General features: G+C 34.8%; 1 protein-coding gene across 1 annotated transcript in view; it reads left to right on the top strand.

Moving 5' to 3' along the window:
* DUBAI (Deubiquitinating apoptotic inhibitor) overlaps positions 1–27,501 on the top strand; it is a 212,399-nt gene that overhangs the window by 69,223 nt on the left and 115,675 nt on the right. Inside the window, exon 6 of the mRNA XM_090402619.1 lies at positions 25,316–25,531. Within this exon, the coding sequence (XP_090258745.1) occupies positions 25,316–25,531 (216 nt within the window). The remainder of the gene's footprint in view (positions 1–25,315; positions 25,532–27,501) is intronic.

Below are 27,501 nucleotides of genomic sequence, written 5' to 3'. Positions count from 1 at the left end.
ATTGTGTCAACATTTAACTGAAGATTCAGTATTCAGACGCTCGTTTTCTATGAAATGGCCATCACGTTCACTGGGCTTTAACCTCTGTGACTTTTGGCTTTGGGATTACTTCAAAAGCATTGTGTATTGGGGCAAAGTTCTTCAGCTGGTATATTTTAAAGACAAAATCACACATCTTGTGCAAAACCTTTTGACAGATCAATTGCATTCTGCTATAGACAATGATATATGGCAGTATCAATCCTGCACAAAGACCAGCACATTGAATATCACCTCTGTTGATCATCCTGATCTCCTTGCAGAATGTCAGCTATGAAATGTTTTTGTATTCACATTATTTTATGAAATGAGCAAAATAAATATCATTGAATAGCTTCATTTGTCATTGGCTCTGAATCATTTCACAATCACATACCATCCGGTTCACATTAACGTAATATTCTCCTGCTCACAGCAACGTATTTCCCTTATCAGTCATATCAGTCATTTTTGAACATTTTTTAATTGTCAAAATCTCTTCTCCATGATCTAGTTAGGGTATCCACCAAGTTTGAGGATATTTCATGTACTGGTTCTCTCTGCCTATTGCTCAGAATTTAATTTAAAACACCAATAGATATTTGTAAGACACTTGGATACAATCCACATAATGATTCACTGCAGTGTACTAGAGCATTATTACTTTGGTCTACCATTGACCCCTAGCTTGACCTGCTTAAAAGACAGAGGAGAAAAAAAAATAATATAATATATACATGGAACTACATCAGTAGCTGTTGGCTATACTTATTTCTTTAGAATCATATTTATTGTGTAAGGAATGCTAGTTTAGTATTTGCCTATAGTTCTATTCTTGCTAGTTTCTTTTATTATCTGGTTATTTAGTGCTTGGCTTTTGAGGATTATTGGGGCTCTACAGTCATGCTATTTTATTATCCTTGTCTCCAGATGTTATGTGGAATTTTACATCCTTGGGACACTCATTGGGCATCATTCTTAATGAGGTTTAGGGTGATGGATTAGCATCTCACAAACTTCTTTGAATTTTTGTTCATACCAGGTTTTGATACAGTGTAAGGAATGGACATGATTAGAAAACTCTGATTTTTCATATTAAGGAATTTGATGTAATGGTTAAGTTCTTTTCTTATTGGTATTGTGTGTCCTGTTTCCCTTATGTATTATCTCCTTTTCCCCCACCCTATAGCTAAGTTTTATGTGGAACATTTTGAGCAGTTAGCTCTAGATTCACCTACTTTGAAACCACATATCTGAGAAAAAAGTTTTTCTCAGATATGTTGGCAATATGCATTCATTTCACCATTGAAATTGAAAATCATACTGCACTCTTTTCTGCATACACATCCCATCTTCTCTCTAGCTGTCTATCCAGAGAGAAGACATGATGTATATGCAGAATATGACATGTATCCTGTAAACCTACATAGATACTAGATACATACATACATCACCATACAACACATAAACTAGGTGTCATTAGTGCCCTTGAAAATAGAGCCTTAACAATTTGCTCCAATCTTCATTTAATTTCCAGTATGGAGACCACATGTTTCTAAACATAAACAGAGCATCAAAGGATCAAAGTCTCCTCTCAGTTATGGGAGGTCTCCTCTCATAACTGAGAGGAGACCTTCACATAGCCTTTAAAGGAATGTGGAGAACCGACCAGGGCTTCTGACTAAAGTCCAATCCTCACCTTCTCGTTGTGCACCCTGTTGCATATCTACCTGGATACTGAACGAACGAGGATGGGCTGGCAATTTGGGATTTATCCGACCAAATTATATTCTTGTTGGCTTAAACAAATATAGAAAATGATGGTACAACATGACAAAATTTCATGCTTGCTGGGATGTCGCCTGGTTAAACAAGGCCCCCGTTGTTTTCGCCTGGGAACCAGGGTGAAGAGCGAAAAGTCAGCTACTGGAACAAATCCTAAAACACACCCCAACTCAACATCCCCAGAGTTAAAGATCGGTACTGTCAACATAAAAAGCCTGAATGGCAAAGAAATGGAGCTAGCTGAGGAATTAGATAAGTACCAGATCGACATAATAGGGGTGACTGAAACAAAAAGACAAAAACTAGTGAGATCTTTCTGACCAATAAATACAAAATGCTATATTCAGGCAATGACAAGAAAGGAAAAGAAGGAGTAGCCATAGTATTCAACACAAAATAAGAGGATAATCTTCTTGAATGGCAGGCAGTCTCAAGTAGAGTGATGTGGGCAAATATCAGAATGGGAAATTGGACAATGAGACTTATTTGTGCCTATGATCCCACAGAAGGTTCTATTAAGGTAGAAGTGGAGGAATTTTTTGATGCTTTAGAAAAAGCAACTGACACAATGAAAAAGGAAAAGTTGGTCCTTGTTGGGGATCTAAATAGCAGAGTAGGAAACGATTGTCAGACATACAAAAATATTTTGGGAAAATTTGGAGAAAAGAGCAAAGCTAATAATAATGGCAAATACCTGTTGCATTTCTGCTCAGGACATGGACTGGTTATTACTAACTCCATGTTCCAACATAAAAATGTGCACAAATTCACATGGAGAGAAGAGGCAAGGAATAAGAAAAGTCTCATTGACTATGTTATTGTTGATAGTGATGTTTTCTCCCTGGTGCAGGACACCAGAGTGTACAGAGGATTTGAAATTGGAAGCAATCACTATTTCGTCTTGAGCAGGATAAAATTGAATTTCATATTGAAAAGAATAATATATAAGAAAGTTTTAAAGCGAATAAAAGTTGAGCAGCTCTCAGATGTGAACTGTAGACTAAAATACACAAAGATTATTGAAGAAAAAATGAAAGAGTTTGAGAACAGGAACCGAACCTTGGAGATTCAGTGACAAGCCTTGAAGAAAATCCTGATTGATTCAGCCATAGAGGCATGTGGTGAGGTTGTCTGCAAGGATAGAAAAATCAGAACCCCATGGTGGAATCAGGAAGTTAAAGAGGCAGTGAAGGAAAAGAAGAGAGCATATCAAAAGTTCCTGGCAAATAAATCAGCTTTTGCTCTTAGAGAATACAGAGACAAATGTAAGAAAGTGAAACACTGTGTAAAACTAGCTAAACAAAAGTCATGGGAGGACTTTGGCAAGAACATAGAAAATAAATATCAAGAAGGTGGTAAGATATTCTGGAGGTTGTTGAAGAAGCTTAGAAATGGAGGAAAGAGTGCTGTAAAAGGAGTTAGAGATGATAAAGGTGACATGAAAACAGGAGAAAAAGATATCCTTGAAGTATGGAGTAATTACTTCGAAAAATTGCTAAATGAAACAAGCAGTGATAGCACAGTGTTAAAAAAGCACTCAACAGGCATACAGTCAGGAAAACATATCCATACTTGAAGTAGAAAAACCCATCAAAGGCTTGAAATGTGGAAAGGCAGCAGGAGTGATGATATTTGACCAGAAATGCTGAAATATGGTGGTATAAAAGTCTTACAGTGGCTGCACTGTATAGTTCAGAAATCCTGGACAGAGGGACAAATTCCCGATGATTGGAGTAGAGCTGTAATAGTACCCATATATAAAAAGGGAAATAAAACTGAATGTTAGAATTACAGAGGTATTTCCCTACTGAGTGTTCCTGGCAAGATCTATGCAAGTATACTTGAGAAACGGTTGAGAAGAATTGTGGAAGAAAAGCTTGGTGAGGAACAAGCTGGATTCAGGCCAAATAGAGACTGTCAGGATCAGATCTTCACTTTACGACAAATAGTTGAGGAAGCATGGGAATATAACAAAGATCTGTATTTAAGTTTTGTCGATCTGGAAAAGGCATATGACAAGGTACCAAGAGAGAAGCTATTCAATACACTACAGTTATATGGCATCAATGGGGCATTATATCAAGCAATGCTTAGTCTTTATTTGAGTTGTAAGTCATCAGTTAGAATTGAAGGAAGTACAGGAAGATGTTTAATGTTAAATCTGGTGTGAGACAAGGATGTACATTATCCCCTCTGTTATTCATTATCTATATGGATCACATTATGAAGGAAAGCGGTATTAAACATGATATGATACTCAATTGGAGATGTGGATGTCAGCATCATTGCTTTATGCGGACGATGTTATACTTCTAAATAAATCCGCTACAAGCTTGCAAGATTCCCTGACTAAATTGAATAATTGTTGTAATAGATATGGTTTGAAGGTCAGCATTAAAAAAGACAAAGACAATGAAAATAGGTAGAATTGTTGAAAATGTTAACTGTGTTTTGAATGGAGAACCGGTGGAACGAGTAAAACATTTCAGCTACTTAGGCAAGATATTTAGTGAAGATGGTAAATTTAATATGGAAATAGACAACAGAATCAACAAAGCTGGTATGGTAGGAAGTCAATTGATTAAATTCATATGGAATAAGAGAGAAATTAGTCGGAACACTAAGTTAGCTGTATACAAGGCAGTGTTCAAACCAGTTTTAGCTTATGGATGTGAGAGCTGGGTCAGAAGTAAAACACTTGACCAAAGACTAGAAACCGCAGATATGAGAGTCCTGAGAAAGATTAGAGGTGTAAATAGATGGCATCAATGGCAGTATCATATCAAAAACGAGGATATTAGGAAAGAACTTGACATTGTCAGCATGCAGGAATGCGTTAGCAGAGCTAATCTCAGGTGGTATGGTCACTTAAACAGAATGGGCGAGGAAAGATTAGCAAAACAAGTGGCAGGAAAACGACCCATAGGAAGACAAAGATATAGGTGGATTGATACGGTACAATGTGCCTTAGACGATAGAAATATAAGATCTGATAATGATAATATTGGAGTCTTGACAAGTAACAGACTGATTTGGAGGAAAATTGTAGATAGGAAGTTAGTAATGATGTAAATTTTTCATGTAGTACTATCATATCCTGTACATCTCCTTGAGGGTACATGTCAGGAATTTGATGATGATTATGAAGTTTTGTGAGTCGTTGAACTTATGTTATGAGGGATACAGTAGATCTTCATCAAAAAACGTTTTCTGCCAGACACAGTTAGGGGTTATTCAAACATTGCATAAAAAACATGTTCTTTACATTTCAGGATAAATATTGGGAACAACCAGAATGACCTATGAGTTTTCCTCTCCCCATCACCAGCCTTGGCAAATCTCTTTATAGAATACTTGCTATTGACAAACGCCAACAAAGTTTTTCTTTTTTAGCATTCTTTTCGAAGTTTTCTATAAAGAAATTTGCCGAGGCTGGTGATGGGGAGATTAAAACTCACAGGTCCTTTTGTTTGTTCCCAATATTTAACCTGAAATGTAACGAACATGTTTTCTATGCAATGTTTGAATAACCTAACTGTGTTCGACCCAAAAAGTTTTTTGATGAAGATCTATATCCCTCATGACATAAGTTCAATGACTCACAAAACTTGTCAGGTTATAATGTTTATTTTAATAAAAATTTATTAAAATGTTGTCAATATAATTTGCATTATATTGACAACATTTTTATTATTTGGTCGGGAACAACAGAAGACTAAGTTCAATTTATAGATTACCTAATTGGCTTGCACCCAAACATAAAATTCACTCTTGAACTGAAAGATCAATGAAAATTACCATTCCTTGACATCCTTCTTGAAGCATCTAAGGGAGAAAAAAGATTAAAGTATAGACTGACTTATGTTAGGTTATTTTCTGTATATTGAAAAGATCCATCATAAGTGGAATTCTTACATTCTGCATCACACCACCATCTATTACAAAACGTAGGCACGCCAGACAGGATGGTGTAGAAAGATACACATCAACCCCTGGTTGGGAACAACAGAAAAGGACATTGAGGAAAAAAAAAGAAAAGACAGATCAGGAATGGCCTTCTATACAAGAAATACAGGCCACCAAGTTTGGCAAAAAAACAGGAAATAATCTGTATTTCCTGGGTATGCAGTGTAACAAAGACCAAGATTTAATCCTACACCAAGTTTCTTCTGCATTCCTTAAAAATCTAACAACCATGGAACTGGTGTACAACATGCATTATGTCAGAGAATGTGACAGCAACAACTAGCATTGTTCAAAATTGCAGATTAGCTAATACAACAATTTATTTGTTCTTTCTGTTCATATGTACTAGTGTTGACGTGTTCTTACAACATCTGTTGCATGTAATTAATTTTCTCTAGTCTTTTTTATTTGTCTTATATCCCTGATAATGTAAGTTTGATGACCTACAAAAGTTATGTTGTTTATTTTAATAAATCTATTTATGTTTAGAAACATATGGTCTCCATACTGGAAATTAAATGAAGATTTGCTAAATTACAGAAATGTTCTTGTTCAGTTTGCTCCAGTGATCATTTTCTAAAAATGAAATTCCCATAATAATGAAAAACTTTATAAATAATAAAGTGTTGCAAAAAAAAAAAAAAAAAATACAATAAGGCTATAGCCATTTCTTACATTAGGGAAATATTAAAAAAAAAACTCAACACTGCAAACATATAGTATCAAAGCCACATTCAGACCACTTACAAAATTAAAACATTTACTCATCTCCTCTGAGGATCACTCCCCCCCCCCCCCCATCTATTCCAAACCTATAACTTATTCTACATAGTGAAAACCAGATGCACAATAGCAATATGTCAAATTCCTTAATTTTGGAAAATCAGACCTTTGATAATGTACTTGAAACGTGCCACACAAGTGATTGGAAAGACACCATTCCTTATGAAAATGTACAGAAGCCTGTAAGATGCTAATCCATCACCCCTGACTTCAAGAATGATGGCCTAAGGGTTCAAGGGATATGGAATGGCTTATCTGCAACCTACTGGATAGATTTTGCTATATACAGATATTATTTTGCTCAGATATTGGATACAGAAACCACTAAGAAATAAACTATATATATAGGCCACTACTAAACCAGCATCCCTAAAATAAAATAAAAAGGCAAAATAACAAGACATTTAGAGAATTAAATCCTGGCTAATAACTATTGATGTAGTTCCATGCATGTACTAATTGTATTTTTTATTTATTTTCTGTTTTATTTATTTTTTTCTCTATTCCTTACCAGCAGTTAAGCTAGAATCAGCAGTTCATCCAAGTAATGCTATATCATAATGTAGTGAATCATTATGTAGTGTGTGTGTGTGTGTGTGTGTGTGTGTGTGTTGTGCGCTCCTGATGATGACCAAAATGATGGTCAAAATGTCAAGTCCTTATTTCAATGTCAACTATTTTAATTTAAAGTTATTACCCCAGGTATTATTTCTGGGAAAATTCTCATGTTACTCCTCTGAGTAAATATTATTTTTATGGCTATTTAGCCTATTTTTGTTTAGGAATAATCTTTTTTTATAATGTAATTGGCTTTTTACTTAAATTTTAGGGCATTACTTATGTTTTATATGGACAGATATATGAAGAATATATAGGAAGAAAAAAACCAGACATACCTTTGTGGGATGTTGCTGGTTGTCTTCTTTTTCAGTGGCATCCCAGCTATATATACGTTCATTGTTGAAGGAAGGATGTATGTATGACTGAACAGAAGGAGGGTTGGAAAAGTGGGGTTTTGAGAGGTGTGGGAGAATTATTGGTGAGGCAAGAGGTATGTGAACTTTTTGAAAAACCTGTTTTTTTTATATTTTTTAAATTATTAAAAGTGGGAAGAGAATACGTTGGGATGGGGGGAGAGCGTAGAAATTTTTGGGAAAGGAGAAGGATATTATGGGATAAGATCAGGAGTGGGAGAATGGAGTGTCAGCCATTTCAACAGTGCATCGTCTTGGGAGCTTGTGGGGGAAGTGGAGGCTATGTCATGCTGGCTTTGTATATCTGTGTTGTATTCTGTTGGTCGGAATAGTGACCTAATTTTTATGTTATGCAGCTTCCAACTCTCAGAAATTATGTAGGGGCCGGTGGACATTTATTGAGTTTTTGTCACATTTTATGGCTGTATGTCTACTATTATGGTCTTGTTGATTTGTGGGGTATGTTTCTGTTCAAGGGCATGGACAGCTATTTCTGTCTTTCCTGTATTTTGTGTTCTGTTTTTCTTTTGGTTGTTGTGTTTTTTATTGTTTAAATATTCTGGAATTGGGATGTTGCAGTCAGAGAAGTGTTCTTGTGGTCTTGCCCACAAAAGTCTGATAATAGAATTTGTGTAGGTGACATCACAATCTTGTTGGCAAGGAAATTTGTAAACCACAAGATAGAATAGACAAACTGACAATGAAAAACACAACACCCCTCACCACACGTATCCCTTCTATGTTCGGACAAATTAAAACCCACAAAGACGGTTACCCGGTATGCCCAATAGTCTCATACAAAAACACCCCCACATCACCTTAATCAAATTTCGTAGCCAAACTACTAAAACCATTACTTGCCAAGTCCAAATCTATGATAAAAACACAGATGACCTTTTCCAAAAAATAAAAAAGTAAACTAGTAATTTCAGCAAACTTCTTTAAATATAACAGTAACTTTTATATCCAAATTTTCGGACACCCTATGGGCCAAAATATCATCGGACAATTAGTTGAATTATTCCTATCACACATAGAATCACCCCCCCCTCCCCCGGGCATCACCTTTTATGGCCGATATGTGTGAATAATGTTCTATGCATTGGAGAACCAACATGCACTACTTTACAAACATCCCTTAACGACTTCAGCAACAGACTAAAATTCACCATAGAAACAGAACATGAAAAATCCATCAATTTTCTTATCCTAACATTAATTAGAACAAACAACAGAATAGCCACAAAAATATTCCACAAACCCCCACACATATTGGAAACTACCTCCACTTCAGCTCATACCATCCTTATTCTATTAAGAAATCAGTCATCCCAGCACAGTTATAAATGCTTACAAGTTTTCGACTACACACAATTATCTCAACACTGAGATAAAGAAAACACAGCTTTTTAGAAATCGAAATTACCCAACACAGCTAATAAATTATGCCAACAAAACAGCAAAAACCTGCCAAAACAATCCAACAACCAAAACAAAACTTCCCAACGTAAAAAATCATCAAACTGCCATACAAAGCCTACAAATACATTTTCAAATACACAACTATAAATTGGTGTTCATCACAAACCAAAAATTGGCAACACTTCTAAAACCTACTAAATCTCACACACACAAAGAAATACTAGAACACCACAATGTGGTTTACAAATTTCCTTGCCAAACAAGATTGTGATGTCACATACACAGGTTCAACTATCAGATCTTGTGGGCAAGACTACAAGAACACTTCCGTGACTGTAACATCCCAATTCTAGAACATTTAAACAATAAAAAACGCAACAACCAAAAGAAAAACAGAATATAAAATACAGGAAAAACAGAAATAGCTGTCCACAACCTTCAGCAGACTCCACAAATTGACAATGCCATAATAGTAGACATGCAGGAAAATGAAACAATGCTTAGAATATTGAAACGATAGCCATAAAATGTGACAAAAACTCAATAAACGTCCACTGGCCTTACATAATTTCCAGGAGTTGGAAGCTCCATAACATAAAAATTAGGTCATGACTCTGACCAATGGAATACAACACAGATACATCAAAGACAGAAACACAAAGCTGGCATGTCATAGCCATCACTTCCCCCCACAAGCTCTGAAGACGATGCACTGTTGAAACAGTTCACACCCCCGTTCTCCTATCCTTGATCTTATCACATAATATCCTCCTCCTTCCCCAAAAATTTCTATGTTCTGCCCCATCCCCAAGTATTCTCTGCCCACCTTTAATAATTTAAAAAATATATAAAAAAACCCTGATTTTTCAAAAAAAGTTCACATAGTTCTTGACTCGCCAATAATTCTCCCACATCTCTCAAATCTCACTTTTCCGACTCCCCTTCCGTTCAGTCATACATAATTCCTCCCTTCAACAATGAATGTATATCACCATATGCTGGGATGCCACTGAAAAAGAAGACAGCCAGCAACATCCCACAAAGGTATTGTTTTTTTTGTTCTTATATATTCTTCATATATCTGTCCATATAAAACATAAGTAATGTCCTAAAATTTAAGTAAAAAGCCAATGACATTATACAAAAAGAGCACTCCTAAACTAAAATAGACTAAATAGCCATAAAAATAATTTTTACCCCAGTACTTTAATGTTAAGGTTTTTTGTTTATTTGGTTCATTCATGTGGCTGCTATGGTAACACTAAACCAGCAGTATATATGATCTTCAAACCCATTTTAACTTTTATGGATGTGAGAGTTGCATTAGTGTTGAAACAGTTGATCAAAGACTAGAGATTAAGTTGATTATGTTGAATTTTTTCTTGACAATTATTCATAAGACTATTACACTTTTTTATAAAATCTTTATCAAGTAGCTTTATTTTTATCCTCCTACATGTTTCGCCAATCTGTTTCTATTGGCATCCTCAGGGAATACAAATCAGTAAGCACAAAATGAAGGTTACAGACTAGGTTATAACCGATGGTTCTAAATCATACAAAAAATTGGTATTGTGCGTGACAATGTGCGTGTCTCGTTAACGTGATTTATTCGTGATGACTCATGACGTAATTGTTATGAAAGTTCATTTCTTTGATGTTTAATGATCTGATAAAAGTTTTCCAAATTTCTGGTAAAATTACACCTTGATTCTTGTTTAGGTTTTCAGTTTTACGGGCTTTAGGTTTTCAGTTTTTTAGTATTTTGAATAGCTTCTCTCTTGGCACCTTGTCATATGCCTTTTCCAGATCGACAAAAACGTAAATATAGATCTTTGTTATATTCCCATGCTTTCACAATTTGTCGTAAAGTGAAGATCTGATCCTGACAGCCTCTATTTGGCCTGAATCCAGCTTGTTCTTCACCAAGCTTTTCTTCCACAATTCTTCTCAACCATTTCTCAAGTATACTTGCATAGATCTTGCCAGGAACACTCAGTAGTCAAATACCTCTGTAATTCTCACATTCAGTTTTATTTCCCTTTTTATATATGGGTACTATGAGAGCTCTACTCCAATCATCAGGAATTCGTCCCTTTGTCCAGGCCTTCTGTACTATGCAGTGTAGCCACTTTAAGACTTTTAACCAACATACTTCAGCATATCTGGTCGAATATCATCTACTCCTGCTGCCTTTTCACATTTCAAGCCTTTGATGGCTTTTTCTACTTCAAGGATGGATATGTATTCCTGACTGTATGTCTGTTGAGTGTTTTTTACCACTATGCTATCACTGCTTGTTTCATTTAGCAATTTTTCAAAGTAATTTTTTCTCTCGTTTTTCTCCCCTAAACAAAAGTCCTCCCATGACTTTTGTTTAGCTAGTTTTACACAGTGTTTAGCTTTCTTACATTTGTCTCTGTATTCTCTCAGAGCACCAGCTGACTTATTTGCCAGGAACTTTTGATATGCTTTCTTCTTTTCCTTCACTGCCTCTTTAACTCCTGTGTCTACCATGGAGTTCTGATTTTTCTATCCTTGCAGACAACTTCACCACATGCCTCTCTGGCTGAATCAATCAGGATTTTCTTCAAGGCTTGTCACTTAATCTCCAAGGTTCAGTTCCTGTTCTCAAGCTCTTTCATTTTTTCTTCAATAATCTTTGTGTATTTTAGTCTACAGTTCACATCTGAGAGCTGCTCAACTTTTATTCGCTTTAAAACTTTCTTATATGTTATTCTTTTCAATATGAAATTCAATTTTATCCTGCTCAAGACTAAATAGTGATCACTTCCAATTTCAAATTCTCTGTACACTCTGGTTCACCAGGGAGAAAATATCACTATCAACAATAACATAGTCAATGAGACTTTTCTTATTCCTTGCCTCTTCTCTCCATGTGAATTCGTGCACATTTTTATGTTGGAGCACGGAGTTAGTAATAACTCCGTTATTACTAATAACGGAGTTATTAGTAATAACATGTCCTGAGCAGAAATCCAACAGATATTTGCCATTATTATTAGCTTTGCTCTTTTCTCCAAATTTTCTCAAAACATTTTTGTATGTCTGACAATCATTTCCTACTTTGCTATTTAGATCCCCAACAAGGACCAACTTTTCATTTTTCATTGTATCAGTTGCTTTTTCTAAAGCATCAAAAAATTCCTCCACTTCTACCTTAGTAGAACCTTTTGTGGAACCATAGGCACAAATAATCTCATTGTCCAATTCCCCATTGTGATATTTGCCCACATCACTCTACTTGAGACTGCCTGCCATTCAAGAAGATTATCCTCTTATTTTGTGTTGAATACTATGGCTACTCCTTCTTTTCCTTTCTTGTCATTGCCTGAATATAGCATTTTGTATTTATTGGTCAGAAAGATCTCACTAGTTTTTGTCTTTTTGTTTCAGTCACCCCTATTATGTCGATCTGGTACTTATCTAATTCCTCAGCTAGCTCCATTTCTTTGCCATTCAGGCTTTTTATGTTGACAGTACCGATCTTTAACTCTAGGGATGTTGAGTTGGGGTGTGTTTTAGGATTTGTTCCAGTAGCTGACTTTTCGCTGTTCACCCTGGTTCCCTGGCAAAAACTATGGGGACCTTGTTTAACCGGGAGATGCCCCAACCTGCATGAAATTTTGTCGTGTTGTACCATCATTTTTTATATTGGTTTAAGTCAATAAGAATACAATTTGTTCGACTAAATCCCAGATTGCCTGCCCATCGTCATTCGTTCGGTATCGAGGTAGATACTCAACAGGGTGCACCACAAGAAGGTGAGGATTGGAGGTTAGGTCAGAAGCCCTGGTCGGTTCTTCGCATTCCTTTCAAGGCTATGTGGAGGTCTTCTCTCAGTTATATAGCTTTGACCCTTAAGCAACCCGATTGTAAGATTTAACATTAGAAATAAAGTACTTGTGAGGGGATTTGCTATGTTGAAAATTCTTTTTATCATTGAAAAAAATTATCGTTTATTGACTGTTTTGTTATTCACTTTAGAAATTCAATGAACTACTATAAGTGCAAACAACATAAAGACTTCTGATTAATCTACAAATGTCTTCTGTCATCCACAATTTGTACCTCATAATGATAAAATTATTATACAGTAATGGAATAACACTTGCATTAGGAAAATAGGTAAATTTTAGGTAAGGTTTCCTAGCCATTGTCAGTACAATTGAAAAGAGATCAACACAACAACTGAAAATTGCAAGTGTATGACAATATATGCTATCAACTACAGGAGGATAACTCCATCTACAAATTCTTAGAATTCAGAAACATACATTTAAATACAATATTAAGAAACATAGGAATGAGGAGCATTACTTAGGATAACTTCCCAAAATTTTAAAGATTTAAAGCAATCTTATTTGTTAGGGTTCAGACTGCAATTGTGAGCTTCACAACTTTCAAACTAAAGTCCTACATAAAAGTTATTTTCTTCTTTAAAGATTATATAAAGAAAGTGAAGTTCAACAAAAATGATTGACTTAAATTTTCACAAGTTTGGGAAGACATCCTAAGTAACACTTCTCATTCCTGTGTTTTCTAATATTGTAATTATTTAAATTTATTTTTCTGAATTTGAATAGTTTGTTGGTGGAGTTATCCACTGCAGTTGATAGTATATGAAGGTGGTCCGAAACGTTCTCGGCCTTGATTATATATGACAATACTATCAGGAAGATTTTTTTTTCTAAGTTTGGTACATTTGTCATAAGCATCCATGTGAAATTGCAAGTCATTCTATCAAATAGTTTTTTATACAGCTGTTTGAAGCAAAAGTGTTGTCTGTATCCCTTGAAATGAATAAAATTGAGTATCGTGCAGTTATAAAATTCTTTGTAAAAAGGTTTAATGCCGAAAGAAATTCATTCAAAGTTCATAAAAGTTTATGGCACTCTTCTCCTTCGTTTTCGACAATTAAGAAATGGGCTGCCTATTTTAAACGTGGACGTACCAGCCTTGAAGATGATCCACATGAAGGATGTCCAGAAAGTGTAACAACACTAGAAATCATTGATCGAGTCATCCTAAGTAATGCTCCTCATTCCTATGTTTCTTAATATTGTATTTAAATGTATGTTTCTGAATTCTAAGAGTTTGTAGATGGAGTTATTCTCCTGTAGTTGATAGCATATATTGTCATATATGCTCTCATGATATGATATTGGATGATAGACGAGTCAAAGTGTGTGAAATTGCTGAGACTATAGGCATTTCAAAAGAACGTGTAAGATATATTTTGCATGAAGAATTGCAAATGAAAAAGCTTTGTGCAAGATGGGTGCTGCACTTGCTCACAGCAGATCAAAAATGCACTCGCATGAAAATCTCTGAATAGCAATTGGAGTGTTTTAACAAGAATAAAACTGATTGTGTGCATCGATTTATTACTACGGATGAGACTTGGATTCACCATTACACACCAGAATCCAAACAGCAGTCAAAACAGTGGACAGAAGACGGTTGTTCGATGCCAAAGAAGACAAAGTTGGTTCCATCAGCAGGAAAGGTCATGACATCAGTGTTTTGGGATGCTAAAGGCATTTTGTTTATTAATTATCTTGAAAAGGGTAAAAAAATAACTGAGTAATATTATTCCAATCTTTTAACCAGACTAGGCGAAAAAATTCGTGAGAAAAGACCCGGTTTGCAGAAGGAAAAAATCCTCTTTAATCAGGACAATGCACCTTCCCACAAAAGTGTTTTGGCAATGGGAAAATTAAGGGATGGATCTGCACTATGAATTGTTGGAACATCCACCCTATTCCCGAGATTTGGCTCCGTCTGACTTCTATCTCTTCCCAAAACTAAAACGCTTCCTCGCCGGTCAGCGTTTTTCTTCGAATCAAGAGCTGATTGCAGCTGTAAAGGGGTATTTTGCAGATCTTACTGAGCACCACTATAGGGATGGGATAATGGTGCTGGAGCATCGCTGGAATAAATGTATCAGTCTTAAGGGCGATTATGCTGAAAAATAAAAATAATTTTGAAATTATAAATTCGTTTTTTCATTGTTAGGCTGAGAACTTTTCAGACCATCCTCATATATTGTCAAGTCCTTGCAATTTTAAGTGTTGTATTATGTGCTTATCTCTTTTTCTGCTATATTGACAGTGGCTAGGAAACCTAGCATTCTACAAATATTAAATATTTAACTAACATAAGTGTTATTCCTTTTACTGTATAATAATTTCATCTGGTTCATTAAAACAATGTCAATGGAAGTAACGTATAGAAATATAGAGCAGAAATAGAACACTTGTGAGAAAATGATTGGATTGAGCCTTTGTGAAAAGGGATTATCATTTAAATTGATTACTCCCTTCTGAATAGCATGAAGATTGGATAGATTTGTGATTTCTGTAGGCTTAACAACTTTGCTACCATTTGTCATTTATGATGTTGACCATCTTTCTTCATGGATATTGGTAAGCAGGTGCAATTTTTCACTACAGAAAAACCATTTTTGTTCACTTTTACGTAAATGTAGTCTCAACCTACTAAGGCTAGGACAAATTATGATCCCAGTTGAAGTGTTCTTCGGAACTCATGTTCAGGAAGAAACTTACATTGCACTACACAGGCATATATCTACTAAAGAATTAAAAGCATTGTTTCACCCATCTCTTGGGATACTAGTTAGTGTTCTTTACTGCCAAACAGTCGCCATCTCTAAGCATGACTTTAGGTAACAGGTATATATGAACTTGCTAGATGGTTGGATCCTATTCACTATCATGCTATTCTTACATCACCTAGTGCATGTATTTAGGCTGGTAAATTATAATGAAATGGAAGGGAATTAAACAAGGGTTTGATCACTTGAATATTTTGTCTCTGCCATATAAATGTCATCAGGAATATAACATTCATATAAGCAACACAAAAAGTGGAAGTGATTAGACTTAAAGCATAAAATCCCCTGGACACTAGTAAGAAGTTTGGTTGTTGAGTAAGCATTCTAAGATCTCATTCTGTGTAGCTCATATCTTGAGTTTCATGCATCCATATTTATTTCAGTTACATTAGTATTTAAGTGCAATTACAGATTCTTCAAAACAAAACACCTCTTTTTTTAATACTTGCAATGATAATTTAGTACTTTTCTCTCTTTTGAGTCTGTGGGTAGTGAAAATGCATGGTCTGCTTGACCTAAATGTCCATGATTTTTTTTCATTTAATATAATATTTCTCCATTATTCAAACATAATATTCGGTTAAAGTTTGATTTCAGCACTTATTATGTACATTAATAACAATTTTATATATAATATAACGGTATTTTAGACTCACCATTATCATGATTAAGCAAGAAACAAATGATTGCTTACATCCAAGTGTAAAGGCTGGTGTTAATCAAAGTACTATATGAATACAGTCACCTCATCACTTGCATGCCATATAAGAAAATAGCAACTCTTATCAGTTCTAAGAACAAACTCCATCCTTTATCAAATTATAGAATCTACAGATTGCCAAGTGGTTGCAGATTGTCATTGAAGAACATGAAACACCATGCACTATTACCATTGTGGCTTCCTCTGAGAACAGATTGAAGATGCATGGGTTGACAGACAGAAAGGGGGATATAATGAAAACATGTAAATTGCTATCTAAAGGAGTTTTATACAGTTAATGCAGCAGAAGAAATTTTTTCAATACATACCAAGAAAAGCAAGAGCAAGGGACTACACTGGGAGTTGTGTAAGGGTGTGTTTGCTAGTTCATCTGTAAGGATGTGAACTAGCAAAAAAAAGTAGTTCTTGCAGACTCATGGGTATGTGAACTAGATTTTTTATTGGAGTTTGATGAATGACTGAAATGGGATGCCAGAGGCAGCTGTGAGTGTGTTGTCAGTAAATAAGTTTAAACCAAATATGATGGGTATTGTGTGAATAATGGTTAGTGTTTTCCTCTTTGACCTTGATCAGTTCACTGCTGGATGGTCTCCTCCAATTTTCTCCATTCCATTCTATTTTCATCTTCATTCCAGCAATTCTGACAATTTCATCTTGCCATCTCTTACTTACATTAGTGGTGGTCTCCCATAATGAGTCTTCTGACTGTATGAAGATGTCCATATAATAATAACAGTAATTATGGTAAGTTGAGTTTGACAGACCATGCTTCGGACAACTTTCACATAAGTCAAATGGAAGTAACAGCAATAATACTTAGAAGTTGTTAGGTCAAAATTTGTAGTTGACATTAACTGTGAAGTGCTCTCTTAATCTCAACAAATGTAGCTGCGTTAATTTTCCAAAATTTTGAAAACTGTAATTCAAAGTGATGCCACCATTCAGTCCAATGGCCAAAGTGACTTCTATTTCTAGTCATAGAAGATATTCAATAAGACTTTGTTTCTTTATTATTGTTATTTTTTATGGCATTCCTACTCACAAAAGGTAGCCATGGTGGACTTATGGTTCATTAATCTGGAAATCCTAAAGTAAGGTTTTTAGATTTCTACTCTGAAAAATACCAAATATGGTATTTTTTGCAAGCCACTTTGAGCTTGCAGTAAGCATGGTGGTTGTTCCATAATGCATAATGAAAAAAGAAAACACCTTAAAGACATTCACAAACATCCTTGCCATAGCAGATTTGAACCCACATCTTTGTAGGCTGGAGTACTGATGCATTATTTGAAAAGTAGAAACAAGGATTGGATAGAAAATTGTGACCAGTGGCCTTGCTAAGGTCATTTAACTTCTACTCAAATTTCAGTTTTGACATTTACTGGTTTTAGTAAGACCAGTGACATGGCAAGATATCCATATTTACATGAATCAAGTTGGATATTAGACTTAATTAAGTCTAATTACTAGTTAGAGATTAGCAGCCCAATTAATATTTAATTGGGCTGCTAAATTAGGATATGCTTGTGTGTGCACCTGTACAAGACCAGAACATTAAGTAAAAAAAATAATATAACATGAAATGTGTGTCTGAATATGAAATAAGAAACTTGTGCTACTATATTCAAGGTATTTAAAATACCAAGCTATATTATATACAGTTCAGGATTTTTATTGTATGGATTTGTTTCAACCAATATAAAATACAGTTTGGGTGGTTAAATCACAAATTGCCAAGCCATCTTCTTTAGTTTTGATTTCAGTCCTTATTTGGAGTTTTAAGATGAAGACCAGAACAAATGAAATTATTTGGACTATCTAATTCTAGAATTCAGGTACTGTGGATCAGAATAAAAGGCAAGAGATATAGTACAGCATCTGCACAGTTATTAACAACAACAAAATGATATATTTCATGAATCTAACAGAAATAGATCAACAGTGATTTTGCTGAGACACAGAAATTCACTAAATTGTAGTGGCTTTCAGACACATTGGTCCAGCAAATGTCAAGACGGTGCTTGATCTCTCTTTTTCTCTTTTTTTTTTGTCAGATGCTTTATGGCATGTCTTGTGTGAACAGGATCACAACCATCAGTGATTATTCATTGGCATAGGTGAGCCATGTCATTTACCTGTATTTAGTATACAAGATCCTTTGTGTTCCACCTCCAGAAATCTAAATCTTTGTTTCTCACACACACAAAATAAAATAAAATAAAATAAATGTAAAGGGAGTAGAGAATCAAATTGACTTTCTCCGTCTGTCTGAAAAACCCATGTAGGAAGACTTTCACTAGGTTGACATTAAGGTTGCCTCTATCATTCTGCAAAAAATATACTTGCTATATGTGAAAAGATTGTATAAATTGTAGAATGTTTTGTACCACTTTTTTTTTTGTCTTATTATTGCTGTTATTATCAGAGAAAACAATTTAGTATCCAAAAAAAATGCATCATCATCATTTATCATGTGGTGGTATGTTGTAATTTATTTGCTTGTAACTTCTGTACTATTTGAATCATAAAGTGTAAATCAATTAATGAAATAAAGAGCCAAAAGGCTTCACTTCGGCGATGTTAAAATTATTTAAATTAAGGGGATATTTAATCCCACATTATTTCAAAGCCGAATAAGAAAACTCTAAGATAGAAATCAAAGAGTTTCATGCTGAATATAGCAAACTATAAAAGTTCGGCAAGTCCAAGCGTGAGCAAACACCTGGGTGGTACAATACTTGGCAGCTCATTGTAAAGGTGGATAAAGCTAGGATCGCCATTCTTAGTATTTGCCCTAATGTAAAACATCCCCTAGGATATGTATGTTGTTTTACATTAAGGGAGTCACTACCCAGACCGGTTTCAACCTTTATTGAGATCTCATCAGTGAGTAGATAGACCAAATAATACCAAGATTATAGTGATAATAGCTTTAATACTTTTATAGTTTGTTATATTCGGCATGAAACTCTTTGATTTGATTTCTATCGTAGAGTTTTCTTATTTGGTTTTGAAATAATGTGGGATTAAATACCCCTTAATTTAAATAATTTTAACATCGCCGAAGTAAGTCTTTTGGCTCTTTATTTCATTAATTTATCTGTGCACCTCTTTGACAACTCGTACTGTAAAGTATTAAAGCTATTATCACTATAATCTTGGTATTATTTGGTCTACCTACTCACTGATGAGACCTCAATAAAGGTTGAAACTGGTCTTGGTAGTGACCTATCTTCCTTAGTATAAATCGTTAGGCTCTTTATCTCCTAGGTTGGTCGATTGGTAGAGCCTCTGCTACTAATGGCTCAGTTAAGTAAGTTTGAGCGCAGTTAGTAGTTGGAAGAGGACCAATCGTCCGATGCTGTTGGCACACTCTCCCTCGATGAGTTTTTGGACTCCCTGGACGTGTCTAATAATAATAATAATAATAAGTACGCCAGTTTAGCAATTCGTTAGTAGAGGTATATGTAAATTCGGTTCACTTAAAACCTTGATATTCCAGGTCTACCTACTCACTGATGAGACCTCAAAAAGTGGTGAAACCAGTCTGGGTAGTGACATTATGAGAGAATATTAAGGATAGTGATGAGCTTGCTCCGAGTTGCCCTGGTGTTGTACTACTCAAGTGATTACTTACACTTGGGCTCGCCGATAGTTTTTTCGGCATGAAACTCTAGGATTTCGATCTGAGTTTCTTACCCGGCTGTAGAATAATACGGGATTTTCCATCCCCCTTACATTTAATCTCAGAATTCAGTCAGAAAGAGTTCAAACAACTTTCCGATGGCCGGCAACTTACAATCAAAAGAAAGCGGAGGAGAACAAAAGGCATGCCGAACTTGAAACTTAAGATGAAAGACTCATACCGATTCTTTGGGGGTTGCCAAACTTTATGCAAGGTCTCAGAAGAGGCCTAATAAAAAGGGACTGAAGCAAGCAGAAGGAGGATCCGGTTCCAGAATTACTGTCAGAGAGGAGGCCGCCTGGTCCAGAGTCGCCGTCAGAGAGACTGCCCGGATCCACGTTGCTTGAGAGAGGAGTTTCCTGCTTCCAGAAAGGAGCTTCTCGGTTCGAGACGTCACTAGAGAGAGACTACTTCTGGGCTGCAGACAAGGTTTCAAATTGCCGAAAGGAAGAGTTCCAATTGCCAGAGAAAAGTTTCCAGCCCAGGTTAATGTCAGACATTCACCAGTGTGTTGCGTTTTCATTACAATTTGGTGAATCAAACGACTTCACTGATATTGCTCGGTTAATGGTATTTATTCGCATGGTATTTCAAGATTATTCAAGTAAAGAAGAACTTTTGAAAATTATACCATTATTGGGAAGGACTAGGGGAGAAGACATTTTTTCAGCATTTGATGAATTTGTGAAACAACACAAACTTCCGCTTTTTATACTTGTGTCTATTACTACTGATGGTGCTCCTGCAATGATAGATAATAAATCAGGCTTCATTTCATTATGTAAAAACGATGACAAATATCCAGATTTTTTAACGTACCACTGTATTATTCACCAACAAGTACTGTGTAGTAAAAGATTAAACACAAAAGATGTTTTTGATATTACATTTAAAATTGTAAATTCTGTTCGAGGAAAAGCCCTGCAATGGCGGTTATTTAAATTACAGGCAGATGATGATAGGGAACTTCTGTTGTACAATAATGTTCGCTGGCTCAGCTGAAGTCAATTTTTAGAAAGATTTTTTGTATTAATTAACGATATAAAAAATTTTCTTGCTGAAAATGCTTTTACCACAATTGAGTGATAAAAGACGGTTGTTACACTTATCATTTTTCATAGATTTCTGTACAAAATTAAGCAATTTAAATTTAGAGTTACAAGGTAGAGATGAAAAGACATCTCCCATATTTATTAAAATTTTTTGAACAAAATCAAGAAATGCTTTGGTATGATTTAAAAGAATTTATTCGTGAAATAGAATTAGTTGAGTAAGAAATAAATTCAAGATTTAAAGCTTTTAATAAAACTGAAATGATTGTATCTTTTATCAATAATCCATTTCAAGAAAACTTGAACATCACAGAAATTTCAAATAAAATTAGTGGGCTGTTTGATATAAACCAAGCTGAAATAGAACTTGAGATAATAAACATTCAGAATAGTTTACATTTAAAATCAATAAACAATGAAGTCATTTGGAAGTATGCACATGAAAAATTCCCAATATTAACTGATATTGTGTGAAAAATTCTGTCGTGTTTCGGATCGACATACTTGTCAGAATCCGCTTTTTCAAATATGACCGTCATAAAAAATCAATTAAGAAACAAATTACAAATGATCATTTGGATGATTGTCTGCGATTGGCCACTTCTTCATATCAACTTCACTATGAAAATATTGCAAGGTCCAAACAATGCAAATTTCACATTAACTTTTTTTTTTTTTTTTAATCAACCAGCATTTCCTGTAACTTGTGAGTTTGTAATCAATCCATTGTTTTTTCTAACTTTGGTTTTCCAAAATAGAGAAATAAATATTTTATTCCAATATATTTTTTTTTTTTTTTTTTTGTTGTATTAAAATAATTAAAAGTGATAAATAAATTTTTAAATACACAAATAAAGTTTTTAGTTGTTTATTTGTGCGTAATCAGATATCAGGTTGGGGGAACGTGATCTATATAAGAGAGTAGATCACTGATTAACTTATATATAAGCGAGTAGATTGCCGAATAACTTTTTATAGAAAAGTAGCTCTCGTAGTAAAAAAGGTTGAACACCACTGTCTTAGGGGATGAGTTTTATATTAGGGCAAATACTAAGAATAGCGATCCTAGCTTTATCCACCTTTACAACGAGTTGCCTGGTATTGTACCACCCAGGTATTTGCTCATGCTTGGACTCGCCGAACTTTTATAGTTTGCTATATTTGGCATGAAACTCTTTGATATGATTTCTATCTTAGAGTTTTCTTATTTGGCTTGGAAATAATGTGGGATTAAATATCCCCATAATTTAAATAATTTTAACATCGCCGAAGTGAAGCCTTTTGGCTCTTTATTTCATTAATTTATCTGTGCACCTTTTTGACAACACGTACTGTAAAGTATTAAAGCTATTATCACTATAATCTTGGTATTATTTGGTCTACCTACTCATTGATGAGACCTCAATAATGGTTGAAACCGGTCTGGGTAGTGACCTATCTCCCTTAATGTAAAACAGCATACATCTCCTAGGGCATGGTTTATCAAACTGTGAATAGGTGGTCCGCGAGAAGTTCTGGAATTTGTCATTTTCGTTTTCTAAGCATTTTTCATGAATAAATATTTTATAGCAGAAATATTCTGAGGAGAATAATATTCATGAATATATCAAAGCTCAGACCCAGAATGCCTAATAACATCTGTGTATCATTAATTTTCACTCATTGAAACCTTTCAACATTTGGGAAAGGGAATACCGCTGTTTATGACCGGTCATAAAAATTGCCTGCAAGCGGATTATAACAATGAGTGGCATATCCGCTGTTCTCAAAACTGAAGGAAATGACATCTGTGTAGCAAATATCAGTGACCAAGCAGCATATTTTTAAACATGGGAACATTCATGAATTATCCTTAATTTTTCACACATTTTTCAACAATCGGGAAAGAGAATACCGCTGTTTATGACCGATCATAAAAATTGCCTGCTAGCCGACAATTATGGGCGGCGTATGCTCTGTTCTCAAAACTGAAAGAAATAACATCTGTGTTGCAAATGTTAATGACCAATCAGCAAGGAAGTATAAAGAAAATTTTTCCATTGAAATTGAAGATCAAGGTAGTCTGTATCCAGTTCTCAAATCTAGTAATGCTGAATACTTTCTTCCTTCGAGTTCGTATTGCAGTATGTAAGTGCTTGTTCTGAAACTTGAGTCCCCTGATTTTTTTAAAAGTAATAGGAATACAGATTTAAATTCTAATATGAATAAGAGACAAGGCACTTTGTTTAATTTTGGTATTAAGAAATCTCTTATTGAAGGCGTTTGTGACGGAACAGATAGTGAGTTATCCACCTCAAGCCTACAAAGATCTCCAGGATGTACAAAAGGAGGGGAAAACTACCAGCGCACAGGAGAAAAAGTCTGCATTCACTCATAAGTGCTTATAATATAAATTTTTGGTGATCAGAATAGGATATGTCAATGAAATCAGCACAAATTAATTTAATGATGGTTTAATTGATATTTATTAATTAATAATTTTATTATTAATTAATACATTACAAAATAACCAAGGTGTTCCGTCTTAGAAAAGGTTTGAGAAACCCTGTCCTAGGGGATGAGTTTTACATCAGGGCAAATACTAAGAATAGCGATCCTAGCTTTATCCACCTTTACAATGAGTTGCCTGGTATTATACCACCCAGGTGTTTGCTCACACTTGGACTTGCCAAACTTTTATAGTTTGCTATATTCGGCATGAAACTCTTTGATTTGATTTCTATCTTAGAGTTTTCTTATTCGGCTTTGAAATAATGTGGGATTAAATATCCCCTTAATTTAAATAATTTTAACATTGCCGAAGTGAAGCCTTTTGGCTCTTTATTTCATTAATTTATCTGTGCACCTTTTTGACAACTCGTACTGTAAAGTATTAAAGCTATTATCACTATCTCCCTTAATGAGACCTATCTCCCTTAATGTAAAACAACATACATCTCCTAGGGGATGAGTTTTTACATTAGGGCAAATACTAAGAATAGCGATCCTAGCTTTATCCACCTTTACAAAGAGTTGCCCGGTATTGTACCACCCAGGTGTTTGCTCACGCTTGGACTCGCCAAACTTTTATAGTTTGATATATTTGGCATGAAAATCTGATTTTATTTCTATCTTAGAGTTTTCTTATTCGGTTTTTAAGTAATGTGGGATTAAATATCCCCTTAATTTAAATAGTCTAAATCAATGTTTTGTAAACACATCATTGTATGGTAGAATGTGAAATACTCAATTCAAATTGTCTGGATGAATGGATTTATTTCAATGTTAAAATTTCCCATATCATTTCAAGTCAATCTACATTTGCTGCCTTGTTGCCACTTCCTTTCTTTCTCAGTGACAAACCAGTGTCCAACAATGGATGTTATACTATTATGCTTATAACATAGTGTTGGATCCTGCCCATATTCTTGAATTTTCTTTAAACAGTAACTGGAACCTTGAATTCAGTGAGCCATACACTTCACTTTCTGCTGCACTTTCAAAAGCATGCACTATTTTGGCACATTGTCGTGCACATGGAACCCAATATGAAGAAGGATCACTTGCACTGCGGGCCATTAAAATTGGGTGAGATTCTGTAATAAGCTTAAATCCTATTCTATCAATAGTAGTTAAACATTTATTATTTTGCTATTGGTAATAATTCTTCCAGACATATTGCTGTATTTAACACTAAATAGAAGGTAATGGCAAGCAATCACAAATAAAGTAAAATAGTTAGACAATCAACTTAAAAACACACTACAGAGAAGTAATCTCTTGAATGATTCTACAATTGCATCACTTTTCCATTGCACTGATCTCCTATAGCTGAAATTACTATATACTAAGAATAGCGATCTATCTAAGAATATATACTAAGAATAGGTCTAAACCTTTTGTTAGTGGGATTTGCACGAAAAAAATGCTGTTAGAAGTTTTAATTTACATTTTCTTTTTTGAAGGAACCTTGTGTAGCTCTTTGCTGAAATACATGTAACTCACATTGTAAGAGTTGCCTCATAACACAGCATCTATTAGGATTAATGATCAAAGTGCAGTTTTTTAACCAACACATGAAATAGTAAGTGCTGCTTTATATAGCCATGTTCCTACAAAAGTTCTCATTATATTCAGTACAAGGTCTTGAGACCTTGTTTTATGCTCTTTTATTTTCCGAGAAATCTTATGTTAAATAATTTTGTTAAAAATGGAATTTTTGTGTTTGTTGTCTGTAATTTGTCCTTAGTATAATACTCTTTGAATTTTCAGTGTTTACCTCTGGATCTTATAGACAGTGTAACTGAAAATCTGATTCAAAAAAATTCTGACAAAGATATTACTGCTGCAGTAATCAAAATGCTTGATTGGTTGGCATGGCCAGAAGCCTCTCAAATTAACTTTTGGTTAATAGCTATTTTGAAAAAACTAGCTGATTCCAGGATGTATTCTTCCCTTATAAACATATACGAGGCTAAAATTCAACATGTAAGTACTACAATGCTACCTCTTTTCATTAAATCCATAATTACTAATTGTTATTTCTAAGAATATATTTTAGTTTGTTACTGACTTTAATGGAATATGTGCACTAGACATTAAATTCACAGCTTACACATGTAGCAAAAATTATATAGAATTTATTTAAAAATTTCCAATATGTTTCATCCAATGTTATCTGAGCATCATCAGGAAGATAGACCATTAACTACATTCCAAAGATGAATCACAATAACAAGTCATAAATCATACATATATTAGTTCATGTCTTGATCACAGCTGAAGTATATGATATTACACTATTAGAGTTCAAAGGAACAGTTGTAAGTTGAGTAGATAAAAATTGTTTAAAAAAAACCCACTGACTATGCCAGCTCTTATATAAAACAATGTTGACTTTAAAAATAAAATAAAATATCTATATCTGTGTAATAATGAGATTATGGTTACTTTTAATGTAGTCTTCCTATTCACCAACACACCACTACAAGAAACTCTTCAATTTTAACAGAGTAATTTCTCAGAAGACATTGTCAACCTATTTAAATTTACCATCCGCAGACTATTTGACTTGCCATTAGGTGTGTAAACAAATAGAAGGAACAGTAATGGGCAGTCCTATCACATGCCATAGTTGATTATTTTATGGAGCATCTAGAAAAAGAACTCTTAGACACTGTATTCATTCAGCCTCGTATATGGTTACATTTTGTTGATGATATACACTGGTATCCAAAACCTAAGAATGAACTCTATTTCTGAAGATTACAACTGGAAATTTAGACAAATCAGCTTGTGACAATTTGTATAACTGATGATTTGGGGTAGAAAGCAGGTACACATTCAGATTTTCGAATCGTGTGCGAAGGGGTCATGTGGTAGCACCCAACAGGATAAAAAGCTGCACTAATGTTTGTGCAGTGAATAATGTTTGAAGGAAGCTCTTTTCATGAAGGAATAAAGTTGCAAACTTGGATGTCATGTAATGTCTCAAAGACATCATCTAGTGATTTCATGTATGGAAGAATTACTGGAAAGATTGAAGAAGGCTGCAGAATTACTGATATTGCCAGAGAGTTTGGAATCTCACATAATGTATCCAGACTCTGGGTAAAACGTAATCAACGCACCACAGCAGGTTAGGACTGCTTATTGCAAGTCAGATCCATTTAAGCACAGTTCCGCAGATATCTCAACAAACTGTGGCAAGATGTCTGCGACAAGTAGGCCTATGCATCCAAAGGCTTGAGTCTGTTTCCCTTTATCCACGGCTCATCATAGAGCACATTTTCAGTGGTGTTGTATTCATAAAAATTGGACAAGACACTTTCCTCTGATTCTAGACAACACTTGATCTGGCATATAAGTGATGTTGCTTACCATTGCAAGAATGTTCTTGAAAGAGATAGATACAGCAGTGTGGAGAGGCATTATGCTTAATGGACACACCGAGCTACAAGTGCTAGAAAAAGGGGACTATGACTGATGAACGATATTGCAACGAAATTCTTCGTCATGTTCAATTGTTCCATGGTGCTGTAGGTGAAGAATTCATTTTTATGGATGACAATGACACCACACTGTACAGGATGTCCCAAAATTCACGCAAGATTTAAATTTAGCGCCATTTGTGCGGTAAAGTGTTGCCAACGAGAAAAAAAAGACAGCTGACAGTTCAGGGTTATTAAAAATGGAGCGCTACACGAAAGAATAACGCATTTTCATTGTTGAGCAATATTTTAAAAATAATGAAGGTTTGGTAGCTACAGTTCGCAATTTTCATACAAAATATGGTCGGAATAGTGATTTAACTTCATCAACTGTGAAAAGATTAATTTAAAAATTCAAGGAAACTGGATCAATTAGTGATCTTATACACTCTGGCTGTCGTTCAACAGAAAACATCGAAGCAGTTTGTGAGAGTGTTGCTGAGAGTCCAGGAACATCAATTCGACACC

Source organism: Typopeltis vanoorti, chromosome 13 (assembly GCF_054136105.1).
Source record: "Typopeltis vanoorti isolate ZY-2024b chromosome 13, IOZ_Tvanoo_1.0, whole genome shotgun sequence".
Classification (NCBI taxonomy): Eukaryota; Metazoa; Arthropoda; class Arachnida; order Uropygi; family Thelyphonidae; genus Typopeltis; species Typopeltis vanoorti.
The sequence above is the reverse complement of the archived record's forward strand: the minus strand, read 5'-3'. Positions and strand labels throughout refer to the sequence as shown.